Genomic DNA, 20,336 nt, shown 5'->3' with positions numbered 1-20,336 from the left:
AGTACGTATGACTGATGAGGATCTAACAGGCATGTGTATTTACAGGAAGGGTAACTGGATATTGGGCTGGATACTATTGCATTTACAGCATTGAAAAAATTGAAAGCGGCAACAAAAGAACAGGCTGTGAAGGCAGATGAATGCTCTGCAGTAGGTAGGTGTTATTTATTTATGACAAATCAAAATGTTTCATTTTGAAGGTAAAGTCCCTCTACTCATATCATTTTTCCAATTGATGTTTGTATCAAGTGTGCATTAAAGAGACCATTTAAAGGGGGCTGCACTGCTGACTGTAAGTATGACTCATATGCCTTTCTGTAAACAGTAATACCTAAAATAAAAATCAGTCTGATGAGAAATCACCACCACAGAGCTTAGTGCAGTGGGTTTCCCCTGTTCCTGTTTGTCTGTTGCCATGGTATCTCAAAAACCTAACACGATACAACATTATCTTTTAGCCAAAACCAAGGACACTATATATGTGTGTATAGATGTANGTGTACAGAGCCAAAATGATGACAACTGTATCATTGTCCAAATATTTATGGGCCTGACTGTATATGTATATATTGCTTAGCTAAAACCAAGGAAACATAAAGACAAACTATTAAACTAATTGTCTATTTGGCAGGTTAACTGGCTGATTAAAGGTTTCATCCACCCAAATTACAAAAACATCAAGCATCAAAGTTCAGTCTTAAAAAAGAATTGTGGATGGATAAAACAACCTCAACTCAAAAGTCTTCATCACTGCTCAGGTGCTATGGAGATGGATCTGTTCATTAGCCCACTTAGCACTACTTGTCTGTGTTTACTTAAAAACTAAGCATCAACATTCATCGTTTACCTTGCAAATAGTAACTTGACCGGGCAAATTAAAGGCTATTACCAGCTTTTCCTGAGCTTTGAACTGTATCTGTGCTGTTTCAACCTTGGATAAAGGAAAGTGCACCTTGAGGTGGGACTTTTTTGTCCAGTAATCCAATCCTTAATTTACCCAAAACTTGCCAGATAGGTTTTAGTTTTATTGGCTAAGGTTTTGAGATGTCTGTCTCTGAAATTGAATGAATGAATGAATGAATGAATGAATGGATGAGTGTCTTTATTTCAGTCCATCTTGTCAAGTTTACATATTTCACTTAGATATAAAATTTCCATCCAATTAAAGCAGGTGATCCTAACATAAACCAAAATAGTATTATTCATGTAAATAAATCAAATAAAATGTAGAGGAATAGACAAAAAAGTATGTAACTATATCTCATAGAATGTACCAAATTTATGTAATTTATGTAATCATTGTTAATTACTGTTAATAAAACTGTGTATTTCAAATATGTTGAATGTACTTCTTAACTTCTACTTCAAATATTTGAAATACATAGAATTTTTAACAGAATTTACACAAACTTTAAGTTAATTCAATGTACAGTATTTGAAATACACAGATTTTCATTAACAGCAATTACATAAACATTATTAAAGTAAATTAGGCACATTTATGGAGCTGTAGTCACATAGATTCTCATAGTCTGTTCATCTCAGTTTTATTAGATTTTATAACACATTATATTTTTTGGTTTTATGTTAGAGTTACTTGACTCAATTGAATGGAATTTTTATGTAACTGAAATACACAAACCTGACAAAATGGACCAAATAATTTCTTTGAGTGTCTAATGTGTTTTTGAGCGCCACAAATAAAAATTCCATTCACTTTCAAGATATTTCAAAACCTGGACAAATACAGCATTCATGGCTAAATTCCACTGGGTGTAAATAATAAAAAAAAAGTTTATCTTTTTGTAATTTGGGTGAACCAAGCCTTTACATTTAAAGAGAAAGGACTGACCTAAACAAGTAAGAGTATCATCCAGCATTAGTAAGAATTTAATTTAAAAAATGCATGTAGGCTGTGTAAAGACACAACTTAAACATTTTTAAGGGTTTCCATACAAAGTGGCTGCTCATCCTTATCACAGACTCTATTCATGAAACGGACAATACAGCCGTGGACTTCGCTCGTCATGGAAAAAAACCCCATCTGAGTCATGAGTTGAGCTGTGTCATTCAGCCTGTGTTTGGAAAGATAAACACACACTGCTGTAACATGTTGCATTGGCAAACTGCCAGCAGCTGACTGTGAGGGACAAAAGGTCAAGCTCATCACATCAGTGCATCTTGACCTTCACACAATGCTGAGAGGTATACAGATTAGAGATGGACCTCATGAATCACTGCTGATTCAAATAACTTCATTCAGCTCAGATCAAATATTTGTCTGATAAAGATTTGTTCATAAACTGAACACCTGTAATACAGATGCAGGGGCAGAGGAAATGCTGAAACTATGACCAAAACAGTTCATTCATGAGGCTGAATGTGTTTGATGATTGATGCATGAATAAGGCTTTTGCATCATATTTGTGTTTTCTATCCCACTACCTTCACAACTGTGAAAGATTAGGCAAATTGGATGAAGATTAGTCAAATAGCGAGGAAATAACAGAACATGTTGAGTGGGTTTTGGCTTGCAGTAGCATGCACAGCAACACAGGAAACATAGGTAAAGTTGATCTTTGTTATTAATTGTTCAGGTTTTTCTTTCTTCATTTTCCCTAGTGCCCCAAGAATTAGCCCTACAACCCGGAAATGAGTTAGCATTTTACCACTGCCAGTCCCCTCATCTCAGAGTTGATGGATTTTTTGAATAGGTTGTTGGTCAGATGCTTGAAATAAGGTCTGTGGTTAACACAAGCTGAAGAGACTTTCACGATATTCGTTATATATAGATCAGCCAAAACATTAAATCCAATAGTGGGTGAAGTGAATAACACTGATCGTCTTGTTACAGTGCAATGTTCTGCTGGGAAACCTTGGGTCTTGGCATTCATGTAGATGCTACTTGAGGTGCTCCACCCAGGCGAACACCATTGGAGACCAAGTAAACCCCCTCATGGCAACGGCACTTGTCAATGGCATTGACCCCCCAGCAGGAGAATGCACCATGCCACACCACAACAACTACTCAGGAATAACCCGAGGAATGTGGCGAGACCTCAAATACCCCAGATCCCAACCTGTTCGAACATTTGAGGGACGTGCTGGTACCCCAGGGGTACCTCCAATCCACGGTGGGTGCTCCTTAGACCAGACTTGGCTCTGACCTGTCAAGGCATGGACACTGGACCTCTGGAGGGTGTCCTTTGGTGTCTGGCATCGGGGCATTACCATCAGATCTTTTGAGTCCTGTACAATGTGAGGTGGGGTACCAGCATGTCCCAAAGATGTTTGATCAGACTGGGATTTGGGGAATTTGGAGGCCAGGTTGATGCCTTGAGCTCTTTGTCTTATTCCTCGGACCATTCCTGAGCAGTTTCTGTGGTGTGACATGGTGCATTGTCCTGCTGGAGGGACCACAGCTACTGGGGAGTGCCATTGCCATAACAGGGGGTGCCTGGTCTGCACTGGTGTTTAAGTGGGTAAAGCGTGTCAGGCGGCATCCACACGAGTGTCAGGACCCAAGATTTCCCAACAGAACATTGCATTGTAACACGATGATCAGTGTTGTTCACTTCACCTGTCAGTGGTTTTAATGTTTTGGCTGATCGGTGCATCTTTAATTGTACCAGTTATGGCTGAAAAGACAACAGAAATTAACAAGTTTGCTGATTTTAAATATCTCTGCAATTGTAATCAACCGCCAGTTTTCTACACAGAAGAAAACTGGCGCCTTTTGACCCCTTACAAATGAGGTAATGTCTATACATGACCCTTAATCACAGGATAGCTTCGTTTAGCTTTGTCTTATGTCCTTCCACAGTAATTGTCTTGTAACTCAAGACCCCAAATTTTTACCAGTGTTCCTGTGGAGGAAAAACTACCTCGAAAAATTTGTGAAAAGGTTCTTGATTTCAAGAAAAAGGTAAAGTGGTTTTGAAATCAACTGCATTAGTCAGCACACATTCTGAACTTTATCAGATACACCCACACTTACATTTGTCCTACATGACAAACTGTACGATGAAACCTTTTAGCTCCAGCATCCGAAAGCACAAGTTTCTCACGTTGCAGCTCGGCTCAGCTGGGAGTTGGGAACCTCTGGTTTAGAGAAACCCCTGAGGGACACGTTGCTCTGCCAATGCAAAGTTAAGAAAGGAAATGCCACGATCCTTCCCAGGAGATAAAGGCCATTTTCTACCCCCAAATTTGCAAGGTTAACTGCCCTTGTCTGGCAGTATGTCAGATGTGGGTTCCTGTTTCTGGGGAGAAAAGATACACAAAAGCAGAGTAAATAGTGAAGCCTTACAGTGAGAGTCACAGTCTGTTTAGGTATTTGAAGGCCTTGTGACAGGAAGAGAGCGATGGAGGAGGATGCAGAAGTGGTATGAGCTCTTAAAGATAGCCTCCTGCTATTTATACAGATCTGCATGAGGTTTCAGGCTGACTGACAGGATGACGTGCTGTAGCTTGTAGACCACAGCTCTCTGTGACTCGACTAAGCACACCCTAGAATCCACCACCAGAGAGCTCGCCACGCCCACAGCACACACACTGTCTGCACTACCGGGCCCCAGAAGTCGACCATACTTCTCTTTCTTCTTCCTTGAGCTGCTTTCTGTTCCTCTGCGTCTTGTCCGTCCTTTTATTTTTAGTGTGTTTAGTGAACACAGACAGGGATGGCGGAGCTGGAGGGCCTGGAGTTTGGGAAGTCAGACTTTGTTCTGCTGGATGAGGTGACGATGGAGCAGTTTATGGAGAATCTGAAGTTGAGGTAAGAGGCCTGAGATACTCTTAGAGAGGAGGAAGGGAGGGGAGGCAGCTGGGTGTCAGAGATGCAGCGGTTAACGATTCATACATCCCTCTTACATGAAGGAAAACTGCATGTTCTTTAATATCTATGTTAAAATTAGTGTTGGATAAGTAAGATAAAGATATACATTGTTATACTCAACTGTCTCTGACACAAGCCTGCAAGAACAAAAAAAGAATTTGTCATAGTACCCCTACATTATCAAGTTGACATTATCTTGACAACATCTCTCAAGTAACAGAGGACATAAAGACAAAAAAGAGACAAGTATGAGTCACTTCTACCTTTCCCGCTCACCCTCGGGGTTCAGATATAAACTTGTGGTTAATGTGATCATCACGGCACGACATCACACCGCCTGTCATGTGAAGCCAATGAAGCACATGGAACATTACCAGAAAACACAGCTGGTCTCACCAAACCTGTTCAAGTTAATGTAACTTTTATTTTCTTCTGTGACCTTTCCAGACCAGACAGTGTCCATTCTCACTTCCTTGGTGTCTTTCGCAGGGGCTTCATGTTCTCAGTTCAAAATGTGAAAAAATCACACCGTTTTCCCCGGCAGCACAGCCAGACACCAAAATGTCAAGTTATATTAAATAAGCTCTACATTTCTCTAGAATTCACACTCTCTGTTGACGTGTGCGCAGCAGGTGGCTCTAAATTAACATTTTTCACATAGTTACACTTCTTGGCGTCTGTCTGCCTATTTTGGTGTGAATAATGTATGTAGAGTTTCATCACACAGCTTGATCAGACTTGTCTGGTGGCAGAGCAGAAACAGGCACTCAAGTTTTTGCTGATATGTGACTACTTTAATGATCTGCTCTGCTTTTTTATTTCTACCTGTGAGATCAGGTGTTTGCATTTCTATTCTTGTATTTGCACTGTTTGTCTTCACTTGTTCGGATAACGTTGCTAATCAACACTGTTATTTTTTATCCTATGTTGGGTTCTCCGTCAGCAAGATATCTTGAAAACTGGACAGATTTTCATGAGGGTTGATGGACAGAGACACCTTGGTCGTCATGGGCAGATTATGAGACAATAGGTCCCCAGGCACAGACATGTTAAAGGTGCCACAACCGCTCCTACACAGAACTGGAAACACACACTTTTGCCACTTTTTTTGTTGTAGACAATCTGAGTCTTTTCATAGTCCTTTTGTATCTCCTTTTTTAGTTGTTTTTTTTTAGGTAGTTTTAGGTTGTTTTGTGTCTCGTTGCAATCACTTTGTCTCTTTTTGGTTGTATTGCCCCTTTTTGTAGTTTTTTTTCTGCCTCTTTGAGGTAATTTTATGTCTTTTTTGGTCGTTTTGTGTCTCTTTGTGGTTGTTTTGCCCCTTTGTATTTACTTTGTCTCTTTGCAGTTCATTTGCATCTCTTTGTGGTATTTTTGTATCTCTTTCTGGTCAGTGTGTGTTAACTGTGCCTGTGCATGTGCCTGTGCCTGGTGGGGCTGTTCAGGAATCTATCCATGTTGGTGGTGATCCTTTTATTGAGTCACACACACTCGTTGCCTTAACTCTAAAACTACCAGAGATCGAGACTTGTGAAACTGTTTTCATTACCAAGACATCACTTTAAGTGTTAAACTGATACCTTTAAAGCAACAACAAGCTGTTCCCTCTAGCTCACATAAGATGTAGTCTCACATGGACTCAGTCACCTGTTACCCGATTGGTCAGTATATTACCAGGAAGGAGACAGGGGTGACTTCTCTATTTTTTTTTTTGGCACCAAACCCAACTGTTACACAGAGGAAACCTATAATTTGCTGTTCTCGAGCGATATTTGTGAAACAAGTGTGAAATCACAATAGCTGTGACCACGCAAATACATGCATCCACATGTTGATGCATTCACTCGCACACAGCCTCACAAACACTTGCCACTAGTCTAGTGATGACAACCGGTTCATGAGTTGTGAAGGTGGATTTGGCAAAATGGTGTGTGTTTGTATGTCTGTCTCTTTGTCTATTTGTGTGTGTGTTACATGAACCACCACCCCTGTAAATTATGCACATTTTTGTTAAAGGCCACTCTCACTGTCCCCCCCCTTCCTTTTAGCCAGCTGGCATGAACACAGACACCTTCACACACACACCCAAACACTTGGACTTCATGCCAAATATCAGCCTCTGAGGGCAAAAACTGTGGCAGCCAAAGAGGTGTAGAATTTTTTTATGACCAACTGAACAACCTGAAGAGCTGCTGGTCACAACAACAAAAAACATATCCACAACCTTCTCAGTGACTCAAGTCCCGTTTATATGACAACGATTTCAACTGAAAACGGTAAACTTTAGTTACGTTTTGGCCGATCGTTTACACGACAGCGGTGTTTTGGGTGCCTGAAAACGCAACGTTTTGAAACCGGGTTCCATAGTGCAATTTTTTGGAAACGGCACCGTCTCCGTTGTCATGTAAACTTGCAATATGCAGTTCCTCTGAAAACAGACTTTTCGCACATGCGCATTATGCTTCCAGTCACTAGGCATACGCGAGAAAGTCGACCATCACAACAATGGCGGACTCCTGAGCTCTGCTTGTGCTGCTCACCCTGTTGAATTTATCAACGCTTCCCCATCATAGTGTAGATTTACTGTAGCAACTCCACCTCGTCGTCCGTCCAGACAAACGTTCGTGTGATTGCCATTTTGTTTGTTTATACATCGCCGCTCTGTAGAAGGAAGCGTACGCGTCACACCGCCAACTACTGGCCTGGCATCTATACTGCAGCGTTTTTGGTCATTTTTGTGGATCCCTGTGCATGGCGATTGTTATCAAAACGTTGTCGTCTAAAAGCAGAACTTTTTTCAAAACAAAAATGAGAAGCGATTCTGTTTTCAGTTGATCGTTTTCATGTAAACATGACCTCAGATGCAGCCATAATCATCTCTAGCTGTGTCTCACTTCAGAGGCAGAGTCCTTCAACTCTCAATTTAAACTCGAGGCTGAAACAGCTTTTGCTTTCTAAATGACAAAGTCTAGCTTCCCACAAACCAAAACTAATGGTGCTTTCAGATGTTCCTATTCAATTTGAATAATGAAGACATTCTAAGTTTATCAATAAGGGAAGTGGCCTTAATGTAATGTTAATACCAGTGGTCAAATCAGAATGACTTCACAGTGTCACATTTCCACAAAGAAGTCAATATTCTTTTACTTAGAGGGGAACACCACCTTCCAATATGTTATTTCCATGGCTGAGGAAAGTTCTCAGTATTTGTGAACATGAGCTACTCTCTCTCAAAGCCAGAAACTAGAGGAGGAAGTCTCAAACTTGTGATGTCATAGGTTATAAAGTGTGGAGCTGCTCCGTAGACAATGAATGGCGGTCTGATTTTGTGAACCCACAGAATGTTTGTTTTGTTTCTTATTCCTAAATTAGCTTCATTTTATTGTAGTGTTCTCAGTTGTGAAACAGAAAATGTACCCATATACCCAGAACATTCCCCTGGGTGCTCTCAGTGTCATTTAAAACATCTGTCACTTTTCATTGTCTATGGAGCAGCTCCAGACTTTATGATGATGTTACAACTTTTAGTTTTATCACTCCCAAGCTTTTGGGAGAGAGTTGTTCATTTTTACTTTCATTTTTGGACTGTCTTAGACCATAGAAAAGACATGTATGAATTTTGAAAATGGGCGTAGTTCCCCTTTAAGTAAAAAGTAAATTAAAAATGGCCTCTTACTGACTGACAAGTTAACATGTAAAAGCCAACTACTTTACATACTGTTGAGTCTGAGCAACACCATGCATCATATTTTAAGACTTATTGACATGTTGTTATGACTGATGACCTGTTACAGTAAAAAGTCATATGATATTTCCCAGCTTTACTGGGTAACAAGAACCACATAAACGATCTAGTAAGAGCTGACCAGTACACAAGTTGTGTCTCTCAAATTCAGGAACAAGGCCATGTTTCAGCCTTGCACCAACCTTGTCCTGTTAGGATGTATTGGAACTACAAATATGGACCTCGAAGGATCAGCCTCTTAACTGTGACATAGCTTATGTGTCCAGTCCCAGACCACCTTTTATAGTATACAAAGAAATTTCATTTTTCCTCCATCAACCCTCATGACACAATGAGTCAATCTTACCTCTCCCAGCTCAACAAACCCACAAGAGGTTACACAAAGCTGTGACGCCCTTTGAACCACAGGTTTCATTTCCTGCTCTCAGTGTACACACACTTGTGTCACTTCCTGTCAGGAAATTACATATCACCATATTGTTGCATGGAACTCATGTGTCGAGGGTTTTTTCATGGGTGGTGTGAAACATCATGGGGGAAATGGTTCTAAACGTCACTTTGCCCTCTTAAATGAGTGTTTAAGTAAATAAAAATACTTAAATACATATTTATGCATCAAGTATATCTACATATATGTCTACACATTTTTTGTAAAATATCCCATCAGTATGTTTGTATCTTCTGTTGTTTGGACAGGTTTGAGAAGGGCCGTATCTACACCTACATCGGAGAAGTAGTCGTCTCCGTTAACCCGTACAGACAGATGGACATTTATGGCAAAGACACCATTGATGCGTACCGGGGTCGCGAGCTGTATGAGAACCCTCCTCACCTGTATGCAGTGTCTGATGCTGCCTATAAGGCTATGAAAAGACGGGCCAAAGATACCTGCATCGTCATATCAGGTCTGTGTCTTTTGCACTCTTCACCTAATGAGACGCAGTCCTGCTAAGATGAACTCTGTGCTGTGTGTGAGGCTGTTGCACAGTTTTAAATATAGACTTCCCGCACTTTAACTTCAAACCTGATCACAGACAATACATTCTTAATTCTTGTTTGTGGAATGATTCAATGCAGCATTATGTTTATATCTGATGCATTCATTGCCAGCACAACAAATTGATAGTTTCATTAAACTAAATATTTAGCTACACTAATAGTTTTAAAAATCCATGCTGCCACAAGCAACATCTTTACTATTGTTAGGTCCTTACATCTGTTTAACGCTGAGGTTTGGCCTGTGCGTGGCACCAGATGAGAAGCTATGTTGTTAAATCATGAGTTCATTTTCTGTACTTTGGCTGTGAATCTCAGCTTGCTGGACTCTGTTTTACATTGTCAGACTTGGCTCAGCAACCATCAGCCCAGGTCAACTTTTACTATCAATGAATCCATTTTCTTGACTTGTCAAATTAATGGTTTGGTCTGTGAAATAACAGCGAAAAATACCTTGAGACCAAGCGGACATCTTTACAATGTATTGTTTTCTCAAACTCAAAGATATCCAGGCTACAGAAGACAAAAATTGATAAATGAATACATTTAATATTCACATTTGAGAGGCTGAAGGTTCAGAAATTTTCACTTAAAAACTTACTTGAAACTCCTACAGCCCCACGACTAAGGATATGACGCTTGAAGAATGAGATATCTTTTGATTCAGTTCTCACAAACAAGTAAAAATATTTTTTTAAATAAAATAAAAACGTTTTATTAATACTGCTTTACTATTTTATTACTTTGTAACTTTGTTTAGAAAAGTGCTAAACAATAGGCTTATCAAAATTATTGACAATCATTTTACTGTAAATTTACTACTAAAAAACTACTAAATTTTACTACAATCAATCAATCAATCAATCAATCAATCAATCAATCAATCAATCAGTCAATTGTTTCATCTCTGGGTGTCCATTAGTTTCAGCTGTCTTCTTTTAAGGCCTGTAATTTGTTAATGGCTACACATGCTACCATTTAGCATGATTTAGCAACATTAGCAATGATATGTTAGCATCAGGCTAATCTCAAAGCTAGTGTTAGCTGAGGATAAATGGCATCAGGAAGTCATCTTCAGGGAAGCGTGAGTGTTTATAACTTTACAAAATAAGGTAGCTAAGTTAGTTGTCGACATATTTTACTCTTGACTGACATGTAGCACTCAGAACAACACCGCTACAGAGTAGGTGCGTTTTTGTTATCCACAGTATGGTTAGCCATTTCAGTTTATTAACCTGTGATGGAGATATTAGCGTGATACCCTCCAGGTGCTCTCCTATCATACAGGTATCTGTCTGAATGTTCATGTTAATCTCTGAATGTTTAGAAAATTGTTGTTTATACTGTATGCTTTTTCTGACACTTAACTGGGGTTATAACTTGGATTACTGGGCCAGCAGCGTTATTGAACTTGTGCTAGCTAATGTTAGCTAAGTATTGCACATCACAGCTAAGAGTCAAATGTGTTTTCTTTATATTTACGTGATGTTTATTCACCTAATTGCTAGCTCATTTTTATATACATATTTTTATGTTTCTCTGGATAATAACTCCTTACCATTAGCCTAATACTCACTGTAAACATTTGCTAACGCCAAAATATTTGGTTTTAGTTTTTATTTTTGGTTCCCATGATGGTCTAGATAAAGTTTCACCCTGTCAGGAATAAAATTTAGGGACAAAATAAATATTTTTTCATAAAAATCATTAAATGAACATGTCCAGTCCAGTCTGTTGGTCAGATCACACCAGTGACTTGTAATTGCACTAAGACTGTTCCATTTAGACTATAGTCACACAGTACAATAAGTCCACATCCTCATTTATTATGCATAGTCAACAAAAACTCTGTCATATGATAAGTGTTTTCAGGTAATCAGAGTTCATGTACTACTTTCTCTTTCAGAGATATTGTGTGAATATTTCCATATAATGCAGCTGTAATACTGATTTATTTGTGTTGTGTAATCTGTGTGTTTTGGGTTTCAGGTGAAAGTGGGGCCGGAAAAACAGAAGCTAGTAAATACATTATGCAGTACATTGCAGCAATCACAAACCCAAGCCAGCGGGCAGAGGTTGAGAGGTGAGTGGTGCTTTTGGTGACATTACAGCACCTTTATTCATGGCAAGAGGACTTATTAAGGCAGTGCTGTAAACTGAAATGCTCCAGATTGGTTCTTTTCCTCAAATCCAATACAAGTAAATAATTGGATCATGAGAACATGATGTAACATAAATCATCTCACTGTCTTTTTTTCCTACTCCTCTATTTTCACCTCCCTGGTGGCCGTTTCTCACGTCTCCATCAATGGTTTCCACAATGTGATAAATCAGCGTGAAGAATGTGCTGCTCAAATCCAACTGTGTGCTTGAGGCCTTTGGGAACGCCAAGACAAATCGCAACGACAATTCCAGCCGCTTCGGCAAGTACATGGACATCAACTTCAACTTCAACGGGGACCCCACTGGAGGACACATCAACAACTACCTGCTGGAGAAGGTGAGGGCATGGTGGGCAGGATGATGGAGAGGCTTTGAGTGCAGACAGGAGACCTTCACGGCTCCATGAAACACAATAATGAACTAGTTATACACTCTTTTGGGACATGATGTGCCCACCTCTGAAAGAAAAGTTCTGCTCATTTAGTTTTTAGATTACGTCTTCTCTCTTGAACATGAATGTTTCATGAGGTGATGACAAAAAGGTGTCAGGGAACATCCATGAATAGATGTATCTGTGAAGCCAATGTGCTGCCGCTGCCACACGTTAATGAATGGCTCACCTGGGGGTACTTGATGCTGCTGTATTTATCCGCCCTGTTAAAGATCCGTCTGGCACTCAGAGCTGGTGTGAATGATGGTGCCATGATTCATTTTCAGAAGGTGGGAATAACCACACTGTTTCTATGCTGTCTTGCTTCTGCATCAGCAGTAAAGTGGTGCTGCTGTGATGTCACAACTGGTCAGTGTTTGTCTTAAAACACTGTTGGAAAAACACATGGCGGTGATTTTGTTGCTTAGTCATGGATTTCTCTCATGTCTTCAGATATATGTGTGATCCATCCTTTGCTGCACTGTGTTACTTTTAGACATTTTGAGTGCAGCCACAGTACAGTGGAGATCAGATACATTTTCAGCCGTCAACAACATCAGCACTATTTGTAAGGGTTTGGCATCAATCTCTTAGGATCAAAGAGCAACAACCTTTTTTTAGATGTACAATTTGTCACCAAAGTTCAGCAGCCATCCTGGGAAAAATCTATCTGTGACACATTAATGTGCTCTTTGAGTTCAGAGTGTTACTTTCACTTTTTCTTTTGCAGTACAAAACTTGCTTTACCCCCTTTGTAGCTTTCTTATTTGTTTTGTTCAGCAAGATAATCTTCACAAAGTTGTAGAATTTTGAAGCATAAATGCAATCGCCAGGGGTAAAAAACTAACGTCAGGCTATAAATGAACCACCCCACCAGCACAACGAGGCTGTAAAGCCGTGTTTGGCATCATTTAGCTACTTGTTAGTAATCAGCCTTTGTAAGACACGTAAAAGCCTCAAAATTCATAGGTTGGGTATATACTGAAATATTTTATGTTGTAGAATAAAACGTGAAAGTCTCTTAAGCTTGTGTTAACCACAGACTTAATCCTGGGTATCCAAAAACCCATTAAAAAGCCCCCAGTGACTTGAGGGAACTAGAAGTGCTAAAATACTAACTTATTCTCTGGGTTTTAGGACTAATTCCTGCAGCACTCTGTAAAACACGGGTTGTTGGTGAGTAACCAAGCTAATGTTAAGCTGAAACAAAAATAAAATCACAAGCAATTGACACAATGGCAAGAGAAAAGTGAGTATAATAGGCTACAAATAAACATGTGCATGCTAGCTAAAGTTTTAGCATTAACAGTTTGGATGGAGATAAAAGGCCGGTGGATTGGGGGGCAGCAACAGGTATTTCTCTAACAAAGCGACAGGACACAGTGGGTTTCCTCCCCGTGCTGTTCAAACATAAATCCTCGTATGTTTGTTTCTTTCACGGCATCTATGTGGTTTTCTTGTGCATTCACTGAATGCACAACTTGTTACGGTCCTCACTCTGGCTGGTGATAAAGAATTGGGCTTCAGTTGGCGGTTGCCCTCTTTAGCTTTGCGCCCCATATGACAATTGGCACAGTGATACTGAAATTGTAATGTGGTCACAGCTGTGTGTTTGCAGAGTATTACAACATATTTGAATCAAAGCAAGAACTTTAACTATCTGCTTTATAATGATTTGCTTTACCTTAAGTTGTAACCCAAAGAGGTTTGAGTAAAGGTAACACCCTTCCTCTTGGGGTTGTTAAAGAGTAATTTAGAGAAAAACTAAAGTAAGGACAATGCAGGAAGTGATACAACAAGCAGCACTTGACTTTAAAAAAGACCTCCTGGAATAAATTGGTCATCACAGAATAATTGTGTAAGTGTCTGAGGATGAATCTCTGGTTCTCTACCATAATCTGTTTTCCTGTTTAAGTCCAGGGTGGTCCATCAGCAAGATGGGGAGAGGAACTTCCACTCATTTTACCAGGTAAATTCTAATCCATGCTGCTAGTATTATTACTCCCTGAAATCATTTACTGCCCAGCTCTGCCCACTTTCAAGTAACTCTCTTGGTCTGAACTTGATGTTTGATGTGTATTTGACACAGTTACTGCGTGGAGGCTCAGACGAGATGCTGGAGTCATGTCATCTACAGAACGATCCTGCTCTTTATACCTATACCAAAGAGGGAGCTGCAACTACCGTGAGTTTTTTCACCTTTCAGTTTTATTACAGACAACATGAGCTATTTTACAAAAACAGCTGTTGATATGAAATTAAACAAACTGCAAAATAGAAAATCTGATATAAATCATTGTACTTTTGGAGGCATGAATTGCAAAAATCCAGATTGTTCCCTCTGAACTGATGATAATAATCCGAAATCCTTTTTTTCTTAAGACCTCCAACAACGACCGCTCAAGCCACAAAGCAGTGATGAGTGCCCTGGAAGTGATTGGCTTCTCTAAAGAGGAAATTAATTCAATTTATCAGATCCTGGCCTCCATTCTTCTGTTGGTGAGTTAAATGGATTGTTAAAAATAGAAAAAGTTAATGCAGATATTCTGGGATTGAATTGATGTAAAAATATGAAAAGTATTTTCTTCACCACTTGTTTTTACATGTAGAGTAATCTGTGATTCATGAGATCACCAACACTGATGAGATCATGCCTCTGGTCTGTTTTCAGGGTAACATGCAATTTGAGAGTGATGGTGAGAGCGTTCAGATCGTGGGACTTGAAGCCGTTAACCACATCTCTGAGCTGACGGACACAGATGTGGACAGTGTCAGTAAGAGCCTGCTGTACCGCACCGTGGCCACCGGGGGAGGCGAGGTCATCGAGAAGGGACACACGGAGCAGGACGCTTGCTTCGGACGGGACGCTTTCGCCAAGGTGCTGTTTACTTGCTTCCTGTGTTCATTTACAAATCACACAGCCCAATGTCTTTTGACAAAGTAGCTTATCAGGATGTGGTTTATGCCGTTTACAGATTAATGGTTTCACGGCTTCCCTAGGATAAGAAAATTATGTTAACATCACCACTGTGGCGTGCTCTGCTTTAATCTAATTTTCACAGTTTTCACATTGTTTTAATCTAAGGCTCTGTTAAAGACAAACACTCTCTCTGCTGTAGGCTCTATATGAGAGACTTTTCGGCTGGATTGTAAGCCGCATCAACAACGTCATCGAAGTTAAAGACTACAACCCATTGCTTCATGGGAAGAACACAGTCATCGGTGTGCTGGACATCTACGGCTTTGAGATCTTTGACAACAACAGGTTGGTGTTGTTCTGTTGTGAAATATATCTCCTCATTTAAGTGGAAAAGAATTGATCATTGTTGATACTGTTGCCCAAGTGTTTGTTCCTCTATTGTCGGCCAGCTTCGAACAGTTCTGCATCAACTACTGCAACGAGAAGCTGCAGCAGCTGTTCATCGAGCTGATCCTCAGACAGGAGCAAGACGAATACCAGAGAGAGGGCATCACCTGGCAACATGTGAGAAACACACACAAACAACCACACAAGCATGAGGTGCCATGTTTGAAGAGCATTTTATGCTCTGCTGTTCTGCATTTGCAGTGGCTGTGCAGGACATAGACTGATGTTTGTACATTGTAGTTATACGTCAGTTTGAGGTCAGGGTAGTGAATATTAATGTACATTTTCTCTAACATTATTCAAGTGTTTTGAGTGGCCTCACACACTTAGGGATTATTGTTTTGCATTGTGTACATGTGGTTATCGCACCTTACTGATAATTTTTCCTGTTTATATTTTGTCTTAGTTGCACTCTGTCCCACTTTGTACAAAAACTGCTACACAACACTTTCCATAGAGATAAATAACATTTTAAAATGCCTCGGTGTGGACGACAGCTATGGCCAATCCCAATTTAGTATGTATCTCAGGAACACTTCGAGGGAGCACCTATTTGGACTCAGGAATAGACTGATTAGATTGACAGTAATTGTAGTTTTATCTTAAAATGGGTTTGCCAGTATGAAAAACTTGTTTATGAAAGTGGCAGAAACATTTGGTGCAGATGTGACACACACACAAGTTTGTAAATGCAGAAGCATGCACTTGAACAAAACCACACATGCCGTACATGCATTCACATGATTGATAAAAATCACAGCATTTTTTCCACACTGAACTGAATCATATTGCTTTCACACAGATTGATTACTTCAACAACCAGATCATTGTGGACCTTGTGGAGCAGCCTCACAAAGGCATCATCTCCATTTTGGACGAAGCTTGCCTCACTGTAGGCAAAGTCACCGACACAGTCTGCCTGGAGAGCATGGACACCAAACTGGCCCAGCACCCCCACTACACTTCCCGCAAGGTGAGAACAGATCAGAAACATCATCTGTCAGCCTTAATCTCTCCTTCTCATACAGATAATCAGAGGACCTATCCACATTATTAGGCAGGGATCTGCTACTCAACATGAAACTGCAATGATCTGTAAAAGGGGATCTTTGAAAATGTAGTTATAACTTCACTTGGTAGGTAGGAAGTGATGGTATGTTTTGACATATCCTTCTCAGTTTCTAAAAAAACACAAATGAGGAAATCATATTGTCCAGCTAAAGTTGCAGCATTCATATTTTCTCTTGTAGGGTAGAAATGCGAAAGTGAAAGAGTTTATTGTTTGGAATCTAAAGGATGAGATGTTTTGCGCTTGTAATTGTGGGCAGGTAGAATAAATCAGTCCCCCTTTTTAACATCAAATAACTTGTTAACTAGTAACAGAAAAACAAACACATAGACACACATCAGCATGATAAGAACTACCTAAAATGACAGAAATCATCTTTCGGAAAATGTTATTTGATGTGTACTTTGAGTTTTTAGTTTGGCCCATGTCTCTTCTGCTTGAAGGAGGGGATGGGGTTTATGGCCTGTACTGCAGCCAGCCACCAGGGGGCAATCAAGATGTTTTGGCTTCACTTTGTAGGAGCAGTATTATCAGCAGTAACTGCCATATGTGCAGCACAGAGTAGTGATGATTAGCTAGCCACTGGGACACACAGGAACTCACTAGCACTAACATGCAGACTTGGCCGGGCCGTCTACCACAGCAAAGAACAGAGAAGCTCAGAGTATATCACACACAGGGGGAGCATGACTTCATCAGAACACCATTACTCCTGTATATCTCAAATATTTGTGTGCTGCTATATTAATGTTAAGAATGTTGCATACAGCTTCTCTAACAGCTAAAATGTAAAGTCATTTTTTAGGGGTAATGTGATGATCAGGACAGAGAGGACAAAAATCTATGAGGATGTTAAAAATATATAATATTTTCATTTGTTCTCAAATGTTTTGCTGTCTTAAAATTAGGAAGCATGAACAAAGAGTCACTCTACACTGATTTTAAAAAGTCCTTAAACACAGGTGCAGTTTTGTGCTGCATTCAGTAGAGAGCACAGTTTCTCCAGTGTTTTGCCTTCAGACTCATCATCATTTGCTCTTCAAACAACAGGGGCCTCCTCTTAAACCCGACATCTGCACACTGTAAATGTTTGTAATATATTGTATTTAATATTTCATACGGTTGGCTCTGCACTCACAGCTTCTCCTCCTCATTTCCAGCTCACCCCCACGGACAAAACCATGGACTTCAAGAAACACTTCCGTATTCGCCACTATGCGGGAGACGTCACGTGAGTCGCTCACACATTTACTTTGTCGCAGTCATCTGCTGCCCCCCGCGGCCGGTCTGTGGCTGAAAAATTGACAGGGTGTAGTGCAGAGTTCAGAAGTGTAAGCCAAATAATCCTATTAAGAGAGGTCAGTTTATGACACCGGCAGCAGTGGGTGAATTCATAGAGGCATTCCAGTGGTGTTGTTAATGGTGTGAAAACCATTGATTTGTGTCTGAACTGTGATCTTATGATATATTCCCAGAGGTTGCAAATATCCAACACAAATTTAGTGTTAAATTTACAGGACAGAAGATCTACATGCACCGTACACTAAGAGATTGTTACGTATAGAAATGGAAATTGTAGTTATTGAATGTTGGCCATCCATTCCAACAAGTGCAGGACGTTATCCACATAACACATGTGAATTGACAGCTACATATGTGCTGTACAATCCACTCACATGATAACACATGAGGACTCCTCACTCACATACATAAAGTACATTTACTAACCTGCACAGCCAGGCGCACAGACACAACCATAGGCATGAACAACACATGTGACATAGTGGAGGCAGGGAGAGGAGATGCTCTCATCTGTGTTGACTTCACAGATCATATTATCATTTTAAAATTCAGTATATGATACTTAGTTGTCTGTTTTACCTTTATTTGATGGCTGGTGTTGCCTAGATTCCCTAGGTTGTATTATTTTCCGACAGGTGTCACACATGTTAAAGGATAACTTCATTTTCTTTCTACCAGCACCCTATTTTTCCATGTTTTAATTGTTCCCATGAATCACTTAGACACAAAACATGTGTAAAATAGGGGCCAGGTTGAAACATGGAAGTTACCCTTTAAGTCATAGATAGATATAGATAGATATTTACCTAATTAAAATGTAAATTGTCATGTTGTTGTCAGAGTTCACATGACAGATAAGGTGCTGCTCTTAACAATAACAGCATGAACGTGTGTATTTGTCACTTGTTTTAAACCATCCCTCCTCTTTTAGTCCTAATTTATAAAGATCTTTTTGAGAAAATCACAGTAGAGACAAGTAGGGAAGGGTTGGTGACTTGCAAAAAGGTCCTGGACCAGATTCAAACACAAAATGTTCAGAGCCATTAGAATAGAATTTATAGTATGATTACATCTTTAATCAAAGGTAGTGTTATAAAAGGAATATTTGCACATTAGAGATTTTTAGCTCTTATCTTATTCTGAAAGTACACTCATTTTTGTATTTGTTAGTGGTCGTTTGGTTTAAGATTCACAGACTAGAGATCAAACAGTTTGTCCTGTTTCCCTTCCCATCACTGCTCCACTTCCTTAACGTGCCCACTGAATTTAAACGTCACAGTGGCCAGATGAGGCCCCTAGCCAGCAAGTCACCCGTCATGGCTTTGGTTTCAGAAGATCCCCACTGCTCACGTGTACTGCCCTCAATCTCGAGAGGGGAAGGACATTAATATGTCAAGGGAACACGAAAGGAGGAGGAGGAGGGCAGGGAGGGATGGAGCCAGCTGATGAGACAATTTTGGCTCCACGAGATGTAGCAACAGCAGTAATCAAGGAGAACTGGAGTAGGGTTTATCATGGGTCTTTGACTCGGGGAAATCTAGGCTAACACGATGTCGAACACACATTGAAACACAGAGTAATTTCATCCCTCTCTGAAGCTCAACACAGCTCTCATGGACAGTGTGTTTTCTCTTCCTAAATGCCCCTCCCTTGTCAACATTTAGTAGGATTCAGATCCAGTTTCACGTTGTGTGGGTGTTAACATTATGATGTTTTGTAACCATTGGGTTTTGTTCTGCATACCCTTTGACTAAATGTTATTCTATGTCAATATGCATGAGACATTTTGAAGACTTTGGATTTTTGTTTTCCAACAACACAACTTAAAAATAACAACATCATCTATTTATCAGCTGATGCTAATTTGAGACTGTTCCTCAGAGGACTGTAACTAATGAATATTTTCATTGTGGATTAGTCCGCTTCTTGCTCAGTCCATTAATTTTCCAGCTTGTATAAACTCAGAAAATAGTGGGAAATGCTCATTACAATTACCCAAAGTGACACCATCAAAACCCCTCAAATTATTCAGATTACTGTAGTTCAAGACAAAGAAAATCAGCAAATCTTAACATCTGATAAGGTGAAACTATGAAATGCTTTTTTGGTTTTGCATAAAAAATGACTTAAAGGAATACCTCGACCCCAAATGACCGTTTGTATATAAATTACTCACCCGGTATTTCAATTTGCAAAGAAAACTTTTTTCTCACATAATGAACGAAGAATCCAAAAAACAGATACAGTTCTTGGTGAATTAAAGTTAGAAGGGTCCATGTTTAACGACAGCAAAACAATATCAAAATATCCTTTTACAAACTCTCACACAGGTCCTGCAGTATAATCCTAGTCCCATTTATTTAGTCGTATGCTCAGCACCTCCCAAACAGCCCTTTTGAACAGGGAACTGAATTAAAAGGGGGACTTATC

General features: G+C 39.8%; 1 protein-coding gene across 2 annotated transcripts in view; it reads left to right on the top strand.

The window, feature by feature from the left end:
- The first annotated feature begins 4,567 nt into the window (after window positions 1-4,567).
- myo1g (myosin IG) overlaps window positions 4,568-20,336 on the top strand; it is a 64,031-nt gene continuing 48,262 nt past the window's right edge. Inside the window, exons 1-12 of one of the 2 annotated variants that reach the window (XM_050035098.1) lie at window positions 4,568-4,774; window positions 9,276-9,484; window positions 11,565-11,658; window positions 11,910-12,075; window positions 14,084-14,137; window positions 14,258-14,353; window positions 14,551-14,667; window positions 14,840-15,046; window positions 15,288-15,433; window positions 15,538-15,652; window positions 16,338-16,508; window positions 17,765-17,835. In XM_050035098.1, the coding sequence (XP_049891055.1) occupies window positions 4,680-4,774; window positions 9,276-9,484; window positions 11,565-11,658; window positions 11,910-12,075; window positions 14,084-14,137; window positions 14,258-14,353; window positions 14,551-14,667; window positions 14,840-15,046; window positions 15,288-15,433; window positions 15,538-15,652; window positions 16,338-16,508; window positions 17,765-17,835 (1,541 nt within the window). In that variant the 5' untranslated portion in view covers window positions 4,568-4,679. Of the gene's footprint in view, window positions 4,775-9,275; window positions 9,485-11,564; window positions 11,659-11,909; window positions 12,076-14,083; window positions 14,138-14,257; window positions 14,354-14,550; window positions 14,668-14,839; window positions 15,047-15,287; window positions 15,434-15,537; window positions 15,653-16,337; window positions 16,509-17,764; window positions 17,836-20,336 lie in introns of those variants that run through there. The other variant, XM_050035099.1, reaches the window with a different exon arrangement.

Source organism: Epinephelus moara, chromosome 22 (assembly GCF_006386435.1).
Source record: "Epinephelus moara isolate mb chromosome 22, YSFRI_EMoa_1.0, whole genome shotgun sequence".
In the NCBI taxonomy this organism is placed as follows: domain Eukaryota; kingdom Metazoa; phylum Chordata; class Actinopteri; order Perciformes; family Serranidae; genus Epinephelus; species Epinephelus moara.
Note: the sequence above shows the minus strand (reverse complement) of the source record. Positions and strands in the feature narration are given on the sequence as shown.